At 42.5% G+C, this 24,830-nt stretch overlaps 1 protein-coding gene across 1 annotated transcript; it reads left to right on the top strand.

Moving 5' to 3' along the window:
* The first annotated feature begins 11,911 nt into the window (after positions 1–11,911).
* On the top strand, positions 11,912–23,871 carry LOC139567540 (probetacellulin-like). Its single transcript, XM_071388886.1, has 5 exons — positions 11,912–11,973; positions 19,568–19,695; positions 22,017–22,143; positions 23,076–23,222; positions 23,721–23,871. The coding sequence occupies exons 1-5, from the start codon at positions 11,912–11,914 to the stop codon at positions 23,869–23,871; spliced, it is 615 nt and encodes a 204-aa protein (XP_071244987.1).
* The last annotated feature ends 959 nt before the right edge of the window (positions 23,872–24,830 follow it).

Raw genomic sequence — 24,830 nt, 5'->3', positions numbered from 1 at the left:
GATTCCACCTTTCCAACAAGTTATTTTGTCAAATTTCTCTGCCCTGCTAGAGTCAACCATAAGTGCTAAAGTGGAAACGTCTAGGAGCAACAACAGCTCAGCCGTGAAGAGGTAGGCCACACAAGCTCACAAAATGGGACCACCAAGTGCTAAAGCGTGTGGCACATAAAAATCTTCTGTCCTCAGTTGCAACACTCACTACCGAGTTCCAAACTGCTTCTGGAAGCTACGTCAGCACAATAACTGTTCGTCGGGAGCTTCATGAAATGGGTTTTCACGGCTGGAGTGGTGTAAAGTTCGCCGCAATTGGACTCTGGAGCAGTGGAAACGCGTTCTCTGGAGTGATGAATCACACTTCACCATCTGGCAGTCCGAAGGAAGAGTCTGGGTTTGGCGGATGCCAGAAGAACACTACCTGCCACAAGGCATAGTGCCAACTGTAAAGTTTGGTAGAGGAGGAATATTGGTCTGGGGCTGTTTTTCATGGTTCGGGCTAGGCCCCTTAATTCCAGTGAAGAGAAATCTTAACGCTACAGCATACAATTACATTTTAGACGATTCTGTGCTTCCCACTTTGTGGCAACAGTTTGGGGAAGGCCCTTTCCTGTTTCAGGATGACAATGCCCCTGTGCACAAAGCAAGGTCCATAGAGAAATGGTTTGTCAAGATCGGTGTGGAAGGACTGGCCTGTACAGAGCCCTGACCTCAACTTCATTGATCACCTTTGGGATAACTTGGAACGCCGACTGCAAGCCAGGCCTAATCGCCCAACATCAGTGCTCAACCTCACAAATGCTCTTGTGGCTGAATGGAAGCAAGTCCCTGTAGCAATGTTCCAACATCTAGTGGAAAGCCTTCCCAGAAGAATGGAGGCTGTTATAGCAGCTGGTAGCAAAGGGGGGACCAACTCCATATTAATGCCCATGATTTTGGAATGAGATGATTGACGAGCAGGTGTCCACATACATTTGATAATGTAGTGTACCTGGCCATTACAACAGATCAAAGATTTCTGACCAAATTCGTAGTTACTGCATTTTGCCTTTGTAGGGCAGTACAGTAGCCCTGTAAGACAGAAAATCTTTCCCTATAAAACAGTGTTGATAGATCAATCGTCTGTCTGTCCCTTTCTTCTCTATCTTTGATCATGGTCTAAGTTGGCAGACAGGCATGCTATCAAACAGATAAGTGGTTGGCATCTGGGGTCCAAGGATGAGGATAAGAGACTACAGAGGCCTTGATGGAAGAAGACATTAAACAGGACTTAGAATAACTGTGCATCAGGTAAACCTGTTCTAAAGATTCAATATACTATCTTGTTTGATCAAATATTACTGGAGTGCTTGTAAGTCCTCTAATATTTGATCATATATTCAGGCGCAACCAGAATGTGTCTTTCATTTTAGATTATGCATAGTCTGATGTGATGACAGATGCATGTTGTTATTAATAACCCATATCTACATTTTTGTTTCACAGTAGAGTAACTGTCAATAGTTCCAGCAGACTTCCTCAATTAACTGTCACAGGCTAATCATGTCAAATTACCGTAAAAGGTGGATCTTTTCTCTCTCAATGCCACTGAATCAATTAAACCTAATGACAAACGACCTACTCTCTACAGTTGGATTACACCTGCTGTATAGGTAGTGGTGAAACTGTCTTTCTGTGAAGACTGTGCACACTATTTTCAAAGATTGGAATTATATCAGTTTTTTCTAAAAACATTTGTTTATTGATATATTTTTGTGTGTGTGTGTTTGTGCATGCATGTGTGATAAGAGAGGAGGGGTTGGATGTGAGTTGGTAATGAAGTCTGCAAGGATGGTTGTGATGCTCATGATGCTGTCATACCTGCCAGTCATTGGCGAGGAGGATGGTTTTATAACAGCCATTAAAATACCATAAAGCTGAAGGATCACCAGCTGCTCGACCCTCATCCCCAACCCCTGACAGTGCTGTAATTGAATGCTGGCTGCTGGCAATACACTAAAAGAACACAGTTACAAGTCAAGCCTCAGTAATTGCAGAATTCTTTTTTTTTTACTGCCACCCACGTAATATAATGTTTATGAGGCCAAAGTTGTCAGCTGAGGGTAAATATTCTTATACATTTTGTTTTCCACACCAATATTACATTCTATAGCAGAACTGAAGTTGTCAAGGGGATGGCAGCATGTCAGATCACATCAGTTCCATAATCAGTGCAGAAACATTTGCTGTCATGGCCAACTGCTGGGTGACTAATTAATTTGATGTCAGTCCATGTCCATGAATCTGATCTGGTAATTATCTGGAAGCAAGGTAAATACTTTGCAGCTCTGGGTAGAAAAGTTGACACAGACAGGTTTACATGGAATCACATTCACCTTATGAGAGCCAGTTACATCATAGCGCTTGATGGTTTTTGCTACTGCTCAAAGTGAAATTTTCCGCATTGGATGACCTTCATGTCTTAAAGTAACGATAGACTTTCATTTCTCCTTGCTTATTTGAGCTGTTCTTGCCATAATATGTACTTGGTCTTTTACCAAATAGGGCTATCTTCTGTATATCACCCCTATCTTGTCACAACACAACTGGTTGGCTCAAACGCATTAAGAAGGAAAGAAATTCCACAAATTCACTTTGAACAAGGCACACCTGTTAATTGAAATGCATTCCACCTCATGAAGCTGGTTGAGAGAATGCCAAGAGTGTGCAAAGCTGTCATCAAGACAAAGGGTGGCTACTTTGAAGAATCTCAAATATAAAATATATTTTTATTTGGTTAACACTTTTTTGGTTACTACTTGATTCCATATGTGTTATTTCATAGTTTTGATGTCTTCAATATTATTTTGCAAAAAATAAAGACAAATCCTTGAATGAGTAGGTGTCCAAACTTTTGACTGGTACTGTATGTAAATAAGGTATTTCAGATTTTTAATGGAATATATTGGCAACATTTTGTAAAAACCTGTTTTCACTTTGTTATTATGGGTTGTTGTGTGTATATTGATGAGGAAAAACATTATTTAATCCAGTCTGGAATAAGGCTGTAACGTAACAAAATGTGGAAAAAGTCAAGGGTTCTGAATATTTTCCAAATGCACTCACTGCTCATGGGTCCTGAGTAAAATAGTGTCCTAATGGAGTGTGTGTACTAGTGTCGCAAGGTACTGTAGTGCATGTCGTTAAAATGGAACAGGTCTCTCCATGGATGCATCTTTAAAAGGACATCAAACAAATTAAAGATGACACAATACCATTTCAAAGCAAAGTAGCACTCCTGGGACATTCATTTGGGTTCACCTTCCCGAAGTGCATTCGTAAATCAGACCCTCAGACAAGGACAGAGAAGCAGGTAGAACTGGTAATGACATTAGTACTGAAACAGCTAAACACCATCAACTATATGCCAATGATTACACTTCCCACGGCACTGTCATAACAGTATATGAAAACAACAGATGAAATAGGATTATGCATATTTCTTCAAATGTAACCACATTGTTTCATGCTGATTGCTCATCATTTTGGGGGTAAATGAGTTGAGCTTCCACCAGCACCAGGTTTAATCCTCAGCTGGATGTGAAACCATTGGATACTAAGGCAGCAGCAGCCAATTATGCCAGTCCACCTGAGAGGTGATCACAGGGAAGGGACATCCTAAAGTCTATCTGCCAGACATGAACTACCTCGTCTTCTGTAAGTGATGGAGCCCTTTGAGGTTGTTGTATAGATGGAAGGTGCACTGGACTGGAGACTAAAAGGAGATGAATTACACACATCCAGGCGTCACATGGCACAGTCATGCAATAAGAAGAAATGTCTGCTTACTATTTTTTGCTAATCACTGACAAGACTCTAAAATGAAGAGTTTAATGTGAATCATGAGCATATGAAATGCTGCCTGTATACATGACTTACATGAATGAAGATAGTCAGTCTAAGGAACACTTGGGGCGGCAGGTACCCTAGTGGTTAAGAGTGTTGGGCCAGTAACTGAAAGTGTGCTGGTTCAAATCCCCAAGCTGACTAAGTGAAATATCTGCCAATGTTCCCTTGAGCAAGGCACTTAACACCAATTTCTCCTGTAAATCACTCTGGATAAGAGTGTCTGCTAAATGACTAAAATGTAACACTGCTACCTGTTTATTCACATGAGGTGTTTCTTAAAGTTTGTACACTAGATGGCAGTATGTACAGTTGAAGTCGGAAGTTTAGCCAAATACATTTAAACTCAGTTTTTCACAATTCCTGACATTTAATCTTAGTAAAAATTCCCTGTCTTAGGTCAGTTGGGATCACCACTTTCTTTTAAGAATGTGAAATGTCAGAATAATAGTAGAGAGAATGATTTATTTCAGCTTTTATTTTTTTCATCACATTCCCAGTGGGTCAGAAGTTTACATACACTCAATTAGTATTTGATAGCATTGCCTTTAAATTGTTTAACTTGGGTCAAAGGCTTCGGGTAGCCTTCCACAAGCTTCCCACAATAAGTTGGGTGAATGTTGGCCCATTCCTCCTGACAGAGCTGGTGTAACTGAGTCAGGTTTGTAGGCCTCCTTGCTCGCACACACTTTTTCAGTTGTGCCCACAAATTTTCTATAGGATTGAGGTCAGGGCTTTCTGATGGCCACTCTAATACCTTGACTTTGTTGACCTTAAGCCATTTTGCCACAACTTTGGAAGTATGCTTGGGGTCATTGTCCATTTGGAAATCCCATTTGCGACCAAGCTTTAACTTCCTGACTGATGTCTTGAGATGTTGCTTCAATATATCCACATCATTTTCATTCCTCATGATGCCATCTATTTTGCGAAGTGCACCAGTCCCTCCTGCAGCAAAGCACCCCGACAACCCCCGTACTTCACAGTTGGGATGGTGTTCTTCGGCTTGCAAGCTTCACCCTTTTTCCTCCAAACATAATGATGGTCATTATGGCCAAACAGTTCATCAGACCAGAGGACATTTCTCCAAAAAGTACGATCTTTGTCTCCAAGTGCAGTTGCAAACCGTAGTCTGGCTTTTTTTATGGCGGTTTTGGAGCAGTGGCTTCTTCCTTGTTGATCGGCCTTTCAGGTTATGTCGATATAGGACCATTTTACTGTGGATACAGATGCTTTTGTACCAGAAAATGATGTCATGGCTTTAGAAGCTTCTGATAGGCTAATTGACATCATTTGAGTCAATTGGAGGTGTACCTTTGGATTTATTTCAAAGTCTACCTTCAAACTTGACATCATGGGAAAATCGAAAGAAATCAGCCAAGACCTCAGAAAAAAAGGGTAAACACCATGGGACCACGCAGCCGTCATACCGCTCAGGAAGGAGACGTTTCCTCCAGAATCTTCACAAGGTCCTTTGTTGTTGTTCTGGGATTGATTTGCACTTTTCGCACCAAACTACGTTCATCTCTAGGAGACAGAACGCGTCTCCTTCCTGAGCGGTATGACGGCTGCGTGGTCCCATGGTGTTTATACTTGCGTACTCTTGTTTGGACAGATGAAAGAGGTACCTTCAGGCGTTTGGAAATTGCTCCCAAGGATGAACCAGACTTGTGGAGGTCTACCCTTTTTTTCTGAGGTCTTGGCTGATTTCTTTAGATTTTCCCATGATGTCAAGTTTGAAGGTAGGCTTTGAAATAAATCCAAAGGTACACCTCCAATTGACTCAAATGATGTCAATTAGCCTATCAGAAGCTTCTAAAGCCATGACATAATTTTCTGGAATTTTCCAAGCTGATTAATTAAAGGCACAGTCAACTTAGTGTATGTAAACTTCTGACCCCCTGGAATTGTGATACAGTGAGTTATAAGTGAAATAATCTGTCTGTTAACAATTGTTGGAAAAATGACTTGTGTCATGCACAAAGTAGATGTCCTAACGGACTTGCCAAAACTATAGTTTGTAAGCAAGACATTTGTGGAGTGGTTGAAAAACGAGTTTTAATGACTCCAACCTAAGTGTATGTAAACTTCCGACTTCAACTATAGCTCTGTAAATGTTACAAAGTGAATATTGATGGGGTAACAAAATATGCTATCTTATTGTATATATGTAACCCCTTCCCAATGAGTTAGTGGTGTAGCATGCTTAAAAATAGATTATTAGGCCCTCCCAAGTGGCACAGCGGTCTAAGGCACTGTAGTGTTTGAGGTGTCACCACAGACCCGAGTTCACTCCCGGGCTGTGTCGCAGCTGGCTATGATTGGGGGACTCATGAGGCGGCGCACAATTGGCCCAGCATTGTCCGGGTTAGGGGAGGGTTTTGCCGACCGGGATGTCTTGTCCCATCGAGCTCTATCGACTCCTTGTGGCAGGCGTGGAACATGCACGCTGACACAGTCGCCAGTTGTACAGTGTTTTCTCCAATACATTGGTGTGGCTGGCTTCTGGGTAAAGCGATCAGTGCGGCTTGGCAGGGTCGTGTTTCAGAGGATGCATACCTCTCCCGAGTCTGTACGGGAGTTGCAGCGATGGGACAAAACTGTAAGTACCAATTGGGGAGAAAAAGGGGTAAAAAGTACAACAACAAAAAAGACCTCTGGACTATCATGCTAAGACCACTCTAATATTTAAGGAAGTGTCGAGGTTCTGCTCCCTAAGATAGAATACCTCATGATAAGCTGTAGTCCATACTATTTACCAAGAGAGTTTTCATCTAAACTCAGCAAAAAAAGAAACATCCCTTTTTCAGGACCCTGTCTTTCAAAGATAATTAGTAAAAATCCAAATAACTTCACAGATCTTCGGTGTAAAGGGTTTAAACACTGTTTCTCATGCTTGTTCAATGAACCATAAACAATTAATGAACATGCACCTGTGGAACGGTCGTTAAGACACTAACAGCTTAAGGCAATTAAGGTCACAGTTATGAAAACTTAGGACACTAAAGAGGCCTTTCTACTGACTCTGAAAAACACCAAAAGAAAGATGCCCAGGGTCCCTGCTCATCTGCGTGAACGTGCCTTATGCATGCTGCAAGGAGGCATGAGGACTGCAGATGTGGCCAGGGCAATACATTGCAATGTCCGTACTGTGAGACGCCTAAGACAGCGCTACAGGGAGACAGGACGGACAGCTGATCGTCCTCGCAGTGGCAGACCACGTGGCAGACCACGAGTTCATAAACCAGGTCAGAGTCCAAACAGTACCAGGCGATAGGCAGGCTCGAGGTCAGGACAGGCAGGGGTTCAGTGAACAGGTCCGAGTCCAAACAGTACAGGGGGATAGGCAGGCTCGAGGTCAGAACAGGCAGAGTGGTCAGGCAGGCGGATTCGGCGTCAGGACAGGCAAGGGTCAAAACCAGGAGGGCTAGGAAAAAACAGAGTCTGGGAAAAATTGGAGCTAGGAGAAATGCTGGTTGACTTGGCAAAACAAGACGAACTGGCACAGAGAGACAGAGAACACAGGGATACATGCAACGGGTACTATTGGAGAAAAAAAGGAGACACCTGGAGGTGGGTGGAGACAATTACAAAGACAGGTGAAACAGATCAGGGTGTGACAGATACGGGGTCACAGATACCTTTATAAAACAAAGGTAGGGGCATGGATCAGAAAACCAATCAGTATCTGGTGTGACCACCATTTGCCTCATGCAACACGATACATCTCCTTTGCATAAAGTTAATAAGACTGTTGATTGTGGCCTGTGGAATGTTGTCCCACTCCTCTTCAATGGCTGTGCGAATTTGCTGGATATTAGCGGGAACTGGAACACGTTGTCGTATATGTCAATCCAGAGCATCCCAATTTTTTCCCAAGATGGCGTAGCAGTTGGACGTCTGTTTTGTCTTGTCTTGTCTTGTCTTGTCCCGTCCCATGTATATATCTATTTCTTCATATATATTTGTTATATTATTAATCTCAATTTACATCTACCAACTCTTGCTCGTTTGCACCCCGGTATCGCTACTTGCCTCTATGGCCTATTTATTGCCTTACCTACCTACTCTTCTACATTTGCACACACTGTACTTGGATTTTTCTATTGTGTTATTGACTGTACGTTTATTTATGTGTAACTCTGTGTTGTTGTTTTTCTCGCACTGCTTTGCTTTATCTTGGCCAGGTCGCAGTTGTAAATGAGAACTTGTTCTCAACTGGCCTACCTGGTTAAATAAAGGTGAAATACATTTTTTAAATTCTTTTAAAAATGGGTGACATGTCTTGTGAGCATGAAGGTCATGGAAGAACTTGGCCATTTTCAGCTTCCAGGAATTGTGTATAGATCCTTGCGACATGGGGCCGTGCATTATCATGCTGAAACATGAGGAGACGGCAGTGGATGAATGGCACGACAATGGGCCTCAGGATCTAGTCACAGTATATCTGTGCATTCAAATTGCCATTGATAAAATGCAATTGTGTTAGTGGTCCATAGCTTATGCCTGCCCATACCATAACACCACCACCACCATGGGGCACTCTGTTCACAACCTTGACATCAGCAAACCGCTCATCCACACAACATCATGCGCATTGTCTGCCATCTGCCCGGTACAGTTGAAACCGGGATTAATCTGTAAAGAGCACACTTCTCCAGCAGGCCAGTGGTCATCAAATGTGAGCATTTTCCCACTGAAGTCGGTTACGATGCCAAACTGCAATCAGGTCAAGACCCTGGTGAAGACGATGAGCACGCAGATGAGCTTCCCTGAGACGGTTTCTGACAGTTTGTACATAAATGATTCTGTTGGACGTACTATCAAATTCTCTAAACCGATGTTGAAGGTGGCTTATGGTAGAGAAATGAACATTACATTTTTTGGCAACAGCTCTGGTGGACATTCCTGCAGTCAGCATGCCAATTCCATGCTCCTGTGATGGAACATTTTATGTTGGTGCTTTTCTATTTACCAATTTCTATGTTTGTGCTTTTCTATAAACCAATTTCTGTGTTCATGCAAGTGACTGATTGAACGAATCCTCACTATCAGTGTCTGCAATTTTGTCAGTACGCCCAGAACCTTGCTTAGAGAAAGGGATATCTCAGTTTCAAGGTTTCAGCTGAGAGAAGAAGCCTTGTGAGGTATTGGTCTGTCACATGCATGACCCTGTACTGGTCGGTCACACGAATGAAGCAAACGTTAATGATGAATTAATTAATTATGAATAAGCTAAATCATGCAAAAATGACTTGTCAGTATATAAGGGAACTAATGGGACTGCCCTTTTAGATCTCCTGACAGACATTCACTGTGGTGCATCAAGTTTGTTGGAACATATCTAGCACGCTGACAAACAATTATTAATTTAAGATTGACTTTGAGTGTCCCTGTGAAACAATTTCTACAACATCCCCTTAAAACATGAAGCACCTATTGCATTTACATGTTGTCAACAATCTAAGCCAACCCCGTCTGTTTTGCCCCATAGTTGCACACCCCTTGGTTTTGTTGCTAAACAACCAACTTGTCTATATGGAAGTGGTCCGATGAAGCGGATGCTAAGGTACAGGATTGTTTCACTAGCACAGACTTGAATATGTTCTGGGATTAATACAATGTCATTGAGGCATTTACTACATCAGTCCCCAGCTTCATTAATACGTGTATCGACGACGTTGTCCCCACAGTGACTGTACGTACATATCCACACACCTGTATTTGGGGAGTTTCTCCCGTTCCTCTCCACAGATACTCTCAAGCTCTGTCAGGTTGGATGGGGGTGCCTTTTACTGAGGAGTGGCTTCTGTCTGGCCACTCTAACATAAAGGCCTTATTGGTGTAGTACTGCAGAGATGGTTGTCGTTCTGGAAGGTTCTCCCATCTCCACAGTGCAACTCTGGACCTCTGTCAGAGTGACCATCGGGTTCTTGGTCACCTCCCTGACCAAGGCCCTTCTCCCCCGATTGCTCAGTTTTGCCAGGCGGTGAGCTCTAGGAAGAGTCTTGGTGGTTCAAAACTTCTTCCATTGAAGAATAATGGAGGCCACTGTGTTCTTGGGAACCTTCAATGCTGCAGACATTTGTTGGTATCCTTCCCCAGATCTGTGCCTCGACACAATCCTGTCTCGGAGCTCTACGTACAATTAATTCGACCTCCTGGCTTGGTTTTTGCTCTGACATGCACTGTCAACTGTGGGACCTTTATATAGACTGGTATGTGCCTTTTCAAATCATGTCCAATCAATTGAATTTACCACAGGTGGACTCCAATCAAGTTGTAGAAACATCTCAAGGATGATCAATGGAAACAGGATGTACCTGAGCTCAATTTTGAGTCTCATCGCAAAGGGTCTGAATACTTATGTAAATCTGTTTTTAAAATTTTTATCTAAAACGTTTTTTCACTTAATCATTTTGGGGTGTAGATTGATAAGGAAAATGTTTTATTTAATACATTTAGAATAAGGCTCTAATGTAACAAAATGTGGAAAAAGTCAAGGGGTTTATTGTTGTATTATTTCTTTCTCTGCATTGATTGTAATGGCCCTTAAAAAAAAGGGGGAGGGGGGGGGGGGGGGGGGATCAGTGCATTTGATTAGCTGTTCAGCAGTCTAATGGCTTGGGGGTAGAAGCTGTTAAGAAGCCTTTTGGACCCAGACTTGGTTCTCCGGTACCGCTTGCCACAGTCTTTGACTTGGGTGACTGGAGTCTTTGACAATTTTTTGGGCCTTCCTCTGACACCGCCTGGTATAGAGCAGTGGTGTGAAGTACTTAAGTAAAAATACTTTAGTATTTAGTATAAGTAGTTTTTTGGGGTTTACTTTACTTTAATATTTATATTTTTTAACAACTTTTACTTTTACTTCACTACATTACTAAAGAAAATATTGTACCTTTTACATTTTCCCTGACACCCAAAAGTACTTAGAATGCTAAGCAGCACAGGAAAATGGTCCAATTCACACACTTATCAACAGAATATGCCTTGTCATCCCTACTGCCTCTGATCTGGCGGACTCATTAAACACACATGCTTTGTTTGTAAATTATGTCTGAATGTTGGAGTGTGCCGTGGCTCTATCCGTAAACTTAAAAAACAAGAAAATGGTGCCATCTGGTTTGCTTAATAAGGAATTTGAAATTATTTATACTTTTACTTTTACTTTTGATACTTAAGTACGTTTTAGCGATTACATTTCCTTCTGATACTAAAGTATATTTATAACCAAATACTTTTAGACTTTTACTAAAGTAATATTTTACTGGATGACTTTCACTTTTACTTGAGTCATTTTCTATAAGGTATCTTAACTTTTACTCAAGTATGACAATTGGGTATTTTTTACACCACTGGTATAGAGGTCCTGGATGGCAGGAAGCTTGGCCCCAGTGATGTACTGGGCCGTACTCACTACCATCTATATCGCCTTGCAGGAGGCTCTTGATGGTGCAGCTGAAGAATTTTTGAGGATCTGAGGACACATGCCAAATCTTTTCAGTCTTCTGAGGGGGAACAGGCATTGACGTGCCCTCTTCATGACTGTCTTGATGTGCTTGGATGGTCCTAGCTTGTTGGTGATGTGGACACCAAGGAACTTGAAGCTCTCAACCTGCTCCACTACAACCCTCTCAATGAGAATGGGGGCGTGCTCACCCCTTCTTTTCCTGTAGTCCACGATAATTTCCTTTCTCTTGATCATGTTGAGGGAGAGGTTGTTGTCCTGACACCACAATGCCAGGTCTCTGACCTCATCCTTATAGGCTGTCTCATCGTTGTCAGTGATCAGGCCTACCACCGTTGTATCGTCGGCAAACTTAATAATGGTGTTGGAGTCGTGATTGGCCATGCAGACATGTGTGAACAGAGAGTACAGGAGGGGACTAAGCATGCACCCCTGAGGGGTCCCCTGTGTTTACGATCTGCATGGCAGATGTGTATTTGCCTACCCTTATCACCTGGGAGCAGCCAGTCAGGAAGTCCAGGATCCAGTTGGGAGGTGTTTAGTCCCAGGGTCCTTAGCTTAGTGATGAGCTTTGAGGGCACCATGGTGTTGAATGCTGAGCTGCAGTCAATGAACAGCATTCTCAAGTACGTGTTAATTTTGTCCAGGTGGGAAAGGGCAGTGGAGTGCAATAGAGATTGCGTCATCTGTGGATCTGTTGTGGCGGTAGGCAAATTGGAGTGGGTCTAGGGTTTATGGGATGATGGTGTTGATGTGAGCCATGACCAGCGTTTCAAAGCACTTCATGGCTACAGATGTGAGTGCTACGAGTCGGTAGTCATTTAGGCAGGTTACCTTGGTGTTCTTGGGCACAGGGACTATGGTGGTCTGCTTGAAACATGTAGGTATTATAGACTCAGCCAGGGACAGGTCTCAGCCTGTTTAAAGGTCTTATTTACATCGGCTACGGCGAGCATGATCACACAGTCCTCCAGAACAGCTGGTGCTTCATGCATGCTTCAGTGTTGCTTGCCTCAAAGCGCGAATAGAAGTAATTTAGCTCGTCTGGTAAGCTTGTGTCACTGGGCAGCTCGCTGCTTCCCTTTGTAGTCCGTAATAGTTTGCGAGCCCTGCCACATCCGACGAGTGTCAGAGCCGGTTTAGTAGGATTTAATCTTAGTCCTGTATTGAGGCTTTGCCTGTTTATTGGTTCATCTGAGTGCATAACAGGATTTCTTATAAGTGTCCGGGTTGGAGTCCTGCTCCTTGAAAGCGGCAGCTATACCCTTAAGCTCAGTGTGGATGTTGCCTGTAATCCATGGCTTTTGGTTGAGGTATGTAGGTACGGTCACTGTGGGGACAATGTCGTCGGTGCACTTATTGATGACGCCTCTGACGAATGTGGTATACTCCTCAATGCAATCGGATGAGTCCCGGAACATATTCCAGTCTGTGTTAGCAAAACAGTCCTTAAGTTTAGCATCTGCGTAATCTGACCACTTCCGTATTGAGCAAGTGACTGGTACTTCCTGCTTTAGTTTTTGCTTGTAACCAGGAATCAGGAGGAATCAATTATGGTCAGATTTGCCAAATGGAGGGATAGGGAGAACTTTGTACGCGTCTCTGTGTCTGGAGTAAAGGAGGTCTAGAGGTTTTTTTTTCTCTCTGGTTGCACCTGTGACATGCTGGTAGAAATGAGGTAAAACGGATTTAAGTTCCCTGCATAAAAGTGTTGGAGCATACCCCTGGCAATTTGTACATAAAAAAATAAATATTTTATGCCGTCTGTTTTGGTTTATATAAGGAATTTGAAATGATTTATATTTTAGCAATTACATTTACTTTTGATACTTAAGTATATTTAAAACCAAATACTTTCAGACTTTTACTCAAATTTACTGGGTGTCTTTCACTTTTAGTTGAGTGATTTTCTGTTAAGGTATCTTTACTTTTGCTCAGGTATGACAACTAGGTACTTTTTACACCACTGGTTGTGATGCACAAAAGACGCTACTGAAGTGGCCTGGCGGAAAGCACGACTTGTTCATTCTGCAGAACAGAAATGTTGGCCTGTAAGCCTCCAGGCGGGAGCTGTTGAGGATGAATGGCTTATTGGTGAGTGTTGCTTACACATTTTAAGTATATTTGCCATTGCTAAAGGACAGATCGAAATTGACTGGGCGGTCCAAAATAGGGGAGGGTGGTGAAACTTTTTCTATTTGCTTTGGCGAGGGTTGTGTGGATTTTTGGGGGGCACAGGGGATGGTAGTGCGTTTTCTCCCTTGTTTGCATTTGCTCTTCTGCTTGTATTTTCCCTATAAACAATGGCTTACTTTGATCTTTATCAAGGCACAAGGCGAGACCCAGATGCAGACACAGGAGGCAGATGGTTGGAGTCTTACTGTCACGACTTCCGCCGAAGTTGGTCCCTCTCCTTGTTCGGGCAGCGTTCGGCGGTCGCCAACCTTCTAGCCATCGCTGATCCTCTTTTCATTTTCCTTTGGTTTTGTCTTGTCTTGTATCACACCTGGTTTCAATCATTGTCCTTGTCGGTGATTGTTTTGTTTGTAAGCATTGTGCAAGATATATTCTGGTGTGCGACGGGTTTTGTACCCACTTGTTTTATTTTGTATATTTTGGTTGTCAGAGTTTTTGAGCACTTATTAAACTGCTCCGTTTATACGAAGTTCGATCTCCTGCGCCTGACTTCCCTGCCACCAGCACGCACCCTTACACTTACAATGTTTAATAATCAAAAGGGGTAAGCAAGAGAATGTTCATGGACAGGCAAAAGGTCAAAACCAGATCAGAGTCCAGGAGGTAGCAGACAGGCTTGTGGTCAAGGCAGGCAGAATGGTCAGGCAGGCGGGTACAGAGTCCAGAAACAGGCAAGGGTCAAAACCAGGAGGACTAGAAAAAGGAGAATAGCAAAAGGAGTATGGGGAAAAACACACTGGTTGACTTGACTAAACATACAAGACGATCTGGCACAGAGAGTGTCGTAGATTAATCATAATTAGTTAGGTAACATAGATAAATAAGATGTTTTATTTACTTTCATAATATGCAGAATATCAGAAAGGGAGAAGGGCTCCACTATGTCTGTACGCTAGTCACTCCCTTCTTTTCCCATTGGGGGGAGGAGTATGGCAGTGTCTGGAATCATTGTATTACCCCTCTGATGTTGTATGAATCTTGACCTGGTATATGACCTAGAGAATCACTCCCCTTTCTGAGCTTGTCCAGGAGGGGGTGTATTTGAGATGGGAGTATCTAGAATTGACAATTGATATATGCCATTGGATGAGGTAATGTTTTGGTCCCGAGTGGTACCAAGAACGAGATTAGAGTCTCGTCTAAAGAGACCAAACTGAACGATAATTTATAGCTAATGCTATCTGGATAGGATACTCCTCTTTCAAGTAAAAGGTTCTTTGTAATGTTCCTAAGATCTGTTAATCGTCATGTAAGTTGAGAGGGGTGTATCTTTTCTATAAAAGATACTAAGAATTGTTTTGTAAGCACTCTCAGAGAATTCATTGATAAACACTGAATTGATCTGAGAGTCAAAAGGGCTATGGTGAAGCTCATATAATTAAAGATGGACTTTATAATATAACTCTGACTTGTGTGTGGTTTGCTCTCTCATCACATAGTAATACAGGAAATTACCACGACAAAAGACAGGGATAAATACACTGGGGAAAATAAGCGACACCTGGAGGGGGTGGAGAATATCACAGGAATAGGTGAAACAGATCAGGGACTGACAATATTACCCTAATAAAGTTTAGAAACATTTGTGAAGGTTTGGTATGGTGTGGCAATTATTACGCTTTAGCCACTACAGGCCTATGATATAGAGGCAATTGTTGTTGTTTTTTCACCTTTATTTAACCAGGTAGGCAAGTTGAGAACAAGTTCTCATTTACAATTGCGACCTGGCCAAGATAAAGCAAAGCAGTTCGACACATACAACAACACAGAGTTACACATGGAGTAAAACAAACATACAGTCAATAATACAGTAGAAAAATAAGTCTATATACAATGTGAGCAAATGAGGTGAGATAAGGGAGGTAAAGGCAAAAAAGGCCATGGTGGCGAAGTAAATACAATATAGCAAGTAAAACACTGGAATGGTAGATTTGTAGTGGAAGAATGTGCAAAGTAGAAATAGAAATAATGGGGTGCAAAGGAGCAAAATAAATAAATAAATACAGTAGGGGAAGAGGTAGTTGTTTGGGCTAAATTATAGATGGGCTATGTACAGGTGCAGTAATCTGTGAGCTGCTCTGACAACTGGTGCTTTAAGCTAGTGAGGGAGATAAGTGTTTCCAGTTTCAGAGATTTTTGTCGTTCGTTCCAGTCATTGGCAGCAGAAAACTGGAAGGAGAGGCGGCCAAAGGAGGAATTGGCTTTGGGGGTGACCAGAGAGGTATACCTGCTGGAGCGCGTGCTACAGGTGGGTGCTGCTATGGTGACCAGCGAGCTGAGATAAGGGGGGACTTAACCTAGCAGGGTCTTGTAGATGACCTGGAGCCAGTGGGTTTGGCGACGAGTATGAAGCGATGGCCAGCCAACGAGAGCGTACAGGTCGCAGTGGTGGGTAGTATATGGGGCTTTGGTGACAAAACAGATGGCACTGTGATAGACTGCATCTAATTTATTGAGTAGAGTGTTGGAGGCTATTTTGTAAATGACATCGCCGAAGTCGAGGATCGGTAGGATGGTCAGTTTTACGAGGGTGTGTTTGGCAGCATGAGTGAAGGATGATTTGTTGCGAAATAGGGAGCCAATTCTAGATTTAACTTTGGATTGGAGATGTTTGATGTGAGTCTGGAAGGAGAGTTTACAGTCTAACCAGACACCTAGGTATTTGTAGTTGTCCACATATTCTAAGTCAGAACCGTCCAGAGTAGTGATGCTGGACGGTGGGGCAGGTGCGGGCAGCGATCGGTTGAAGAGCATGCATTTAGTTTTACTTGTATTTAAGAGCAGATGGAGGCCACGAAAGGAGAGTTGTATGGCATTGAAGCTCATCTGGAGGGTTGTTAACACAGTGTCCAAAGAAGGGCCAGAAGTATACAGAATGGTGTCGTCTGCGTAGAGGTGGATCAGAGACTCACCAGCAGCAAGAGCGACATCATTGATGTATACAGAGAAGAGAGTCGGTCCAAGAATTGAACCCTGTGGCACCCCCATAGAGACTGCCAGAGGCCCGGACAACAGGCACTCCGATTTGACACACTGAACTCTATCAGAGAAGTAGTTGGTGAACCAGGCGAGGCAATTTTTTTAGAATCCAAGGCTATTGAGTCTGCCGATGAGTATGTGGTGATTGACAGAGTCGAAAGCCTTGGCTAGGTCAATGAATACGGCTGCACAGTATTGTTTCTTGTCGATGGCGGTTAAGATATCGTTTAGGACCTTGAGCGTGGCTGAGGTGCACCCATGACCAGCTCTGAAACCAGATTGCATAGCGGAGAAGGTGCGGTGGGATTCGAAATGGTCGGTAATCTGTTTGTTGACTTGCCTTTCGAAGACCTTAGAAAGGCAGGGTAGTATAGATATAGGTCTGTAGCAGTTTGGGTCTAGAGTGTCACCGCCTTTGAAGAGGGGGATGACCGCAGCTGCTTTCCAATCTTTGGGAATCTCAGACGACACGAAAGAGAGGTTGAACAGGCTAGTAATAGGGGTTACAACAATTTCAGCAGATACATTTAGAAAGAGGGGCTCCAGATTGTCTAGCCCGGCTGATTTGTAGGGGTCCAGATTTTGCAGCTCTTTCAGAACATCAGCTGACTGGATTTGGGAGAGAGAGAAATGGGGAAGTATTGGGCGAGTTGCTGTGGGGGGTGCAGTGCTGTTGACCGGGATAGGGGTAGCCAGGTGGAAAGCATGGCCAGCCGTAGAAAAATGCTTATTGAAATTCTCAATTATAGTGGATTTATCGGTGGTGACAGAGTTTCCTATCCTGAGTGCAGTGGGCAGCTGGGAGGAGGTGCTCTTTCATTTCTCACCTTCAGACTACTCTCTATTGAGGCCTACTCAGTGCAATGAGCCCTCTGCTAAAATGTGAACTCAAGTATAGCTAGTCTATGGACATCAATGCTGCAAGGCCAGGCAATAAGTAGTGGAAATTGGAAATCATATACAGGGGTAGAGTCATCCCTCGAAGGTACAATTCCAGGTGGTTCCTTGATATATGTAACCCTGCCAATATGTCCGTAAACATGTGCAGACCAGCTGGCTGGAGTGTTTACGGACAAATTCCATCTCTCCATATCCCAGTATGTTGTCCCCACTTGCTTCAAGATATACACAATTGTTTCTCTACCCAGGAAAGCGAAGGTAACTGAAGTAAATTACTATTGCCCTGTAGCTGTCATCATGAAGTGCTTTGAGAGGCTAGTTAAGGACCATATCACCTCAACCTTACCTGACACCCAAGAGATCCACGGGCGCAATAGCCATTGCACTGCCCTATCCCACCTGGACAAAAGAAATACCTATGTAAAAATGCTGTTCATCGACTACAGCTCAGCCTTCATCACCATAGTGTCCTCCAAGCTCATCACTAAGCTCAGGGCCCTGGGTCTGAACCCCGCCCTGTGCAACTGTGTCCTGGACATCCTGTCAGGCCGACCCCAAGTTGTGAAGGTAGGCAACAACACCTCCACCCTCCTGTACTCTCTGCTATGATTGCTTGGCCATGCACCTTTTATTTGTATTTTTTCCTTTTTAAAATTATTATTTATTTATTTAAAAAATTGTGACGGCGCCGGAGGGGAAGGCTAACGTCTTATCGGCTCTTAACCAACCAGGCTATTTATTTTTATTTTTTGCTTTGTTCGTAGCTTGTTTTGTACATAATGTGGCTGCTAGTCTCCCGGGTGGCGCAGTGGTCTAGGGTTGTCTAGGGTGGTCTGCCCAGTGGTCTAGGGCACTGCATCGCAGTGCTAGCTGCGCCACCAGAGTCTCTGGGTTCACGCCCAGGCTGGGCTGGGTTCGCGCCCAGGCTCTGTCGCAGCCGGCCGCAACCGGGAGATCCGTGGGGCGACGCACAATTGGCATAGCGTCGTCCGGGTTAGGGAGGGTTTGGCCGGTAGGGAGGGTTTGGCCGGTAGGGATATCCTTGTCTCAGTATGTAAAAAAAATGTAATAAAAATGTATGCACTCTACTGTAAGTCGCTCTGGATAAGAGCGTCTGCTAAATGACTAAAATGTAAAATGTAAATGTAAATGCTACAGTCTATTGTTGGCCTCTTTTCACCAGAAGAGACAATACGATATTTATTTGTGCAACTCAGTGAAGTAGAAGGTTGTATAGTTTTTATAACAAAAGATATGCCAACAAAGATGAATGGACTTGTAATGAATACTCAGGGGAAAAAGGTGTAGATTCACGTGCAGAGCGTGGCAGGAATCGTGGTTACAGGCAGGCAATGGTCAAAGACAGGTAGGCAGTCAAAAAGCAAACAATACCTCACAACCATACAAACAGAAAGAACTGAACTAAATAGGGAGCTGATGAGACCAGGTGAGAAACGAACACAGGTGAAATCAATGAACAAAAATGAAAGATAGGGCTACGTTCCAGAATACAAAGAAAAAGATCACAAGGTTGACAAAGAAAAGAAAAGCAGAACCTTACAGGACTGCCCAATTTTGAAATTATTTCCCCTGTCTAGCTACTTTGATTAATCTATCTGTGCTTTAAAGGAGTCTGCAACACTGATTTTAGATACTGGAGTGTAGTGTACTGTTAACTTAATACTCCTATGTACCTGCCTATACTGTGATTGACAGCAGCAATTAGCATGCTGGTGTGTCAGATGATCAGCAAATGATCCACCACCCACCACCCCATAACCCTCTCTCTATTTACAAATAGAGTTCCCCCAAATCACATGCCAAGATTACCCAAACCAATAGAATAGACTATTAATAACCACATCTGTTGTTTTTATAGATCACTTATCCCATTCACCACATTCGTATCATGGCTGGGTGTTGTTTTGAATATTATGAAAAACTGACAGTGTTGTTGGATTGAATGCAAAGACTATCTTTAGAAAGGTTATCATGGTGTTGGAAATCCCAGACACCCAAAGCCTGAGCCTGAGCTAGGAGGTATTACTGTCAAATTGTCAATCATAAGCTCCATAATCAGATTCTAAAACCAATGTTGGTGGAATTGTAAGGATTTGACTTGATGTTTGTGCATTGTGTGACCAGCTCTGTTTGTTTTCTGGTCGTAGCTTTGGCCCTGTGTAAATACTCTCTGGCTGAATGGAATACAACTGAGCAGCCGGCGAACAACACTGTGTCCCTCCATCACCAAGGCAACACAAACAACTTCAAAGGTAGATTGTTTTCCCCAAAGAAACATCAACTTATGGAGGGATAATCATGCCATAAAAGTTTGTTTGAAGTTTTTTTATCATCTGACATGCACGTGTTAACATTTTTGAGTCATTTTGACTTTAGAATTAGCCAGGTTTAGAAGAAACCTGTTGGATTAGAAAAGTAATGTGTTTGTGACGTTTGTAAAAAGTCCTTCAAAAACATTCTTCTACTATTCTTATATGTATTCGTGCTCTGTTGTTAAATTGAAGGCACTGCTTCAGGAGTACGTCATTCACAGTTATTCATTCAAACAGTTGGAATATGAAAGGCTTCTCCAATCTCCACCCGGCCCTGAAGTAACAGGAGGTGGTGTCACCTACCAGCCCCAAAAGAGACCATAGTGCACATTAAAGCCTTCTTGCCACCAGTGACCATGCAGTTATTACCTCCCCTGTGAGTGTTATTGTGAAGTGTACCACCAGCTTGTTATGTGCCCTGGGTTAGGTTCCTCTGATGCTATTTAGACGTGGCCTTTATGGACGGCAGGCTGACATCATGTGTCAGTTGAAGCCTCCTTAGTTGAAGCCTCCACTGTTCAGGAGTTGTCAGTTGCTGTTTGATGATAACCCTCACACCTAAAAGGGCTAATCAACAAGGTAGCAAAACTGTACTTCAAATCTATGATACTCCCCCACTTAACATATTGCTTGACTAGTTGGGCCCAAGCTTGCTGTACAACATTAAAACCTATTCAGTCTGTCTACAAACAGGCTCTCAAAGTGCTTGATAGGAAGCCCAATAGCCATCATCACTGTTACATCCTCAGAAAGCATGAGCTCCTGAGTTGGAAAAATCTTGTGCAATACACCGACGCATGTCTTGTATTCAAGATCCTAAATGGCCTGGCTCCTCCTCCACTCAGTATATTTGTTAAACAGAAAACCCAAACATATGGCAGCAGATCCACAACGTCTGCCATGAGAGGTGACTGTATAGTTCCCTTAAGGAAAAGCACCTTAAGTAAATCCGCTTTCTCTGTGAGAGCTTCCCATGTCTGGAATACACTGCCATCAGACACACATAACTGCACCACATATCACACTTTCACAAAAAACATGAAGACATGGCTAAAGGTCAATCAGATTTGTGAACATAATCCCTAGCTATGTATTGCTGCTTTCCATGTTGTCGGTTGTCTGTAGCTTGTGAGGTGTGGAAACACTTTGTTGCTTTTATGAATTTTGTCTTGCTGCTTTTTGTTCTATGTTGCTCTGTCTGTATGCTACGTCTTGCTTGTCCTATGTTGCTCTGTCTGTATGCTATGTCTTGCTTGTCCTATGTTGCTCTGTGTGTGCTCACTGCTCAATGATTGTCTATATTGTAATTGTTTTTAATAACCTGCCCAGGGACTGTGGTTGAAAATGAGCCGGCTGGCTAAAACCGGCACTTTTACTGAAACGTTGATTAATGTGCACTGTCCCTGTAAAAATAAAATAAACTCAACTTAACTACTGATCATACTATTGTATTTACCCACATGGAGAAGAAGAGTGATGCAGTTATGTTCATTTTATTACGGTGAAGTAGTTCCTGGTTCCCGCCATATACCTCTTATGTTCTGTTGATCAAACAGCAGCAGCATTTCCCAGCTGCTCACTTATCCCGGTGAAGTATAGTATGATCACTGGCTGCACATACAGCTACTTAACTAAATACCTAGATCAATTTACACCTGTTGTTAATTTGTAACTAGTTCGGCTACTATTCAATATGGGTCATTTTCATTTTAAAGGCATGCTCTAATGTTTCACACTACAATTGGGGCTTTCTCCCTCTATGTGATGGGAACTAAGCCTCATTATTTTACCGGCCCAAGTTCGCCATGACTCACTGGATGGGAAAAGAGGAGTATGTAATAAAACTCTAGGTATCCCTTCTCTTTACTAACAGTGGCCAAATCGATTATGTTTGAATGTTATGTTTGTGTATTTCTACACAACAACCAAATTTGGCTGAGAAGGTTGTCTTTTACTCAGTTTTCTTTTACTTTGACTGTATTTCATGACATATAATTGACACATTATCCTCAACCACACCAGTCCTGTCCTCGTTGTGACAGTCCAGTTCCTAGTCCTTCCTCAGATCATATTTATATGACAGGTGATACTGGCCACCCTGAGTCAGATTACTAAGGGAAAACCGGAGCTTCTCACTTCAAACTCATATCTTATTCTACATCACCTTTGCAATGCAATCTTATCAGAAGGATATTATATGGCAAAATAGTTACTCTATAATCCCCCTTACCCCCATATTTTTATATTTGCACTCTCCATAGACTCAATAGAAACTGCAACTCAAGGCAAAAAGAGTGGCCATTTCACCAAATGTCCAAAGGAGTTAAGGCAATACTGTATCCATGGGTCGTGTCGCTTTGTAAAGGAACAGAATACTCCTTCATGCAGGTAAATCATCTCACCCGACCCGACCCATGGGCCCCAATCCTTTATCTGTATATATCCATGGCAGAAGGTCTCAAGCCAAGGACATGCTGCATACTCAACAATCTCTGCAGTAAAAATGTATTAAAAACCTGCTTTATGTGTCTATTTTGATAATTGTAGCAGAATTATTACACATCACTATTACAAGTATAAAGTTCAAGTTCCTAATAGATGTCACGTTCGCTAGAATAAATATCGGACCAAGGCGCAGCGGATGTTGAGTTCCACATCATTTTAATAATAAAGTGAAACTTAGCAAAGACAAATATACAATAAACTAACAATGACTACAGAGGTGCTACGTGCACTAACTCAAAACAATATCCCATAAACACAGGTGGGAAAAACAGCTACTTAAATATGATCCCCAATTAGAGACAACGATTACCAGCTGCCTCTAATTGGGAATCATACAAATCACCAACATAGAAAATAAACTTAGAACACCACATAGAAATAAATAAACTAGATCACCCCCAGTCACGCCCTGACCCACTTCACCATAGAGAAACAATGGCTCTCTATGGTCAGGGCGTGACAATAGAAGTAAAACACTTTTTAAAAACTTTGTAAGACAAATCACTTGTTGACCCTAATGATTGTCCTAACCTTGTTCACTGTGACCCCCAGATTATACTTAAATCAAAACAACAAGGCAGATAAATGGTTGGTTTAACATGGTCTTAATGCATTTCATCAAGCCTCACAAGCATCATAGAATCACAATCAGCAAGACAGCTCTGATAGCTCAGCATCTGCTTGTTAACTCATAGCCCATGTACTTCAAGTTACGTCTTTGTTTTTCTTTTGGCAACAAGAGATAGAACCAATAAGCAAACTTCTTGTGCATATTTTTATCACAGTGGGTGTATGGTATGTTTGCTCTGTTTTAGATGTGAGAGAGGGTACATTGGGTCCAGGTGTGAGTATGTTGATCTGGCCTCGCGTCTAGATGACAAGAGGCAGATCATCGTAGTCTGTGTGATAGCAGTATTGGTCTTCCTCATACTGCTCATCACATTCATCCGCATCTGTGCACAGTGAGTAAAATAAACATTCTTAAAGCATCAAACAGCCAGATTTTCCTTATGTTGTCAACTTCCATGTGTGTGTGTGTTTGAGTTTGTAAGAGTGAGAGGTGGACATACAGACTCATCACCTTACAGCCTGTCATACTAACCCTGGGATGGGATGTAAGGAATCTATGTGTGTCCCGTGAATGGAAAAGTAATAATGTAACGCTTGTGGCCATGTTACCTTTGGTTTTCATCGGGTTGTATGTACTGTATCTGCCCTGCTCTCCCTTCTCATTTTTACCCAAAAGCGAGACAGAGTGCTGAGCATCAGATTAACAAAAGAGTCTTCTGTGCTAAAAAATACATTAGATGCCTAACCTCTGAGATACTGGGAGAATGTATTGGTGAATAACTAAAGTGAGATTCAACACCGACGATACCATACTCACATGATAGAATAAATATCAAACGATGCATTTTAAAATCACAAATCTACTTTCTAATGGTATTTTTCTGTCTCAGTCGACATAAACTTTGCAGACGGAAGAGGAGAAGGAAAGAGGAGACGAGGAATGGAACAGAGAAGCTCAATATGATTATGATGATGAACACAAATGGAATGCATGTAGCTTCATCAGATTCAGTAGAAACCTCAGACACCAATGCAGTATGACTAGGTATGTACTGTATGTATGTACAGAGGTATTTGACATTTTTCTGACTTATGACCTTTGACATTGTGTCAATACACACAGCATCTCTGCCTGTTCTAACTACAGTGGTATTGTAAAAGACAATGGAAAAACAGACTAGTCCTCTTTTGTTGCTGTTGGAAGGTGATATTCCCCAGTTGGATCAAGCCAAGCATCCCATTATAATTCAGCTCATCTGAAGAGAGGCCCTGAATGGGAGTAAAAACCTAGTGCTTGGCACTGCCTAAGCCCATCTTTGAACACATTGATATATATCAGACAGCCAATATAGCCCATTTTCTGTGTTGGCCAGGCTGGTTGCATGGTGTCTTACTGTCTGAATTTGGCTGTAACCGTCAGATCAAAGCAGAGGTGCAGCAGGTCCCTCAATGTGCCTGCCAATCTTTCTCTAAAAAAAGGGATCACGAAAACAGACCGACCTAACAAGACTCAAGGCATTATGATGGATGTGGCACTGTTAATAAAATGAGTGTCAATTCACATCTACCTGTTTTTACTCATAATAATGGTATGTTGTTAACTAGATCATCTGAAATGGCTGTAGGCAAAAGGATCAGCACTGCAGCAGTCACACAATGCAGTGACTGTCAGACTCCTGACAGTTGGCCTGCTATGGAGTAGCAGCCTATTCCCAGACAGGGTTATAGCACCACAAGGTGGCCACATTGTGCTGTTGCTGCTTCTTTTCATGAGGGAAGTATTTTTTTTGTAAAGGGGCGAAAGAAAAATATTTCTCTCTGTGCTATTACAGAAGTAGTAAAGGCCCAGTGCACTACTCTTGTGAAGAAAAAAAAAATCCAGTGCTGCAGACGGCTATATTGTTCCACTAATACAGAAGTTGTAAATGTCCCAGTGCACTATTTTTGTCAAATAAAAATATATACAGTACCAGTCAAAAGCTTGGACACACCTACTCATT

This window comes from Salvelinus alpinus, chromosome 1 (genome assembly GCF_045679555.1).
Source record: "Salvelinus alpinus chromosome 1, SLU_Salpinus.1, whole genome shotgun sequence".
NCBI lineage: Eukaryota > Metazoa > Chordata > Actinopteri > Salmoniformes > Salmonidae > Salvelinus > Salvelinus alpinus.
Note: the sequence above shows the minus strand (reverse complement) of the source record. Positions and strands in the feature narration are given on the sequence as shown.

Coding starts and splice junctions, on each gene's coding strand:
- LOC139567540 (XM_071388886.1), top strand. CDS start 11,912: ATGAGCTTTGAGGGCACCATGGTGTTGAATGCTGAGCTGCAGTCAATG. Junction 19,696..22,016: donor CAACACAAACAACTTCAAAG/GTAGATTGTTTT, acceptor CACTCTCCATAG/ACTCAATAGAAACTGCAACT. Junction 23,223..23,720: donor TTCATCCGCATCTGTGCACA/GTGAGTAAAATA, acceptor TTTCTGTCTCAG/TCGACATAAACTTTGCAGAC.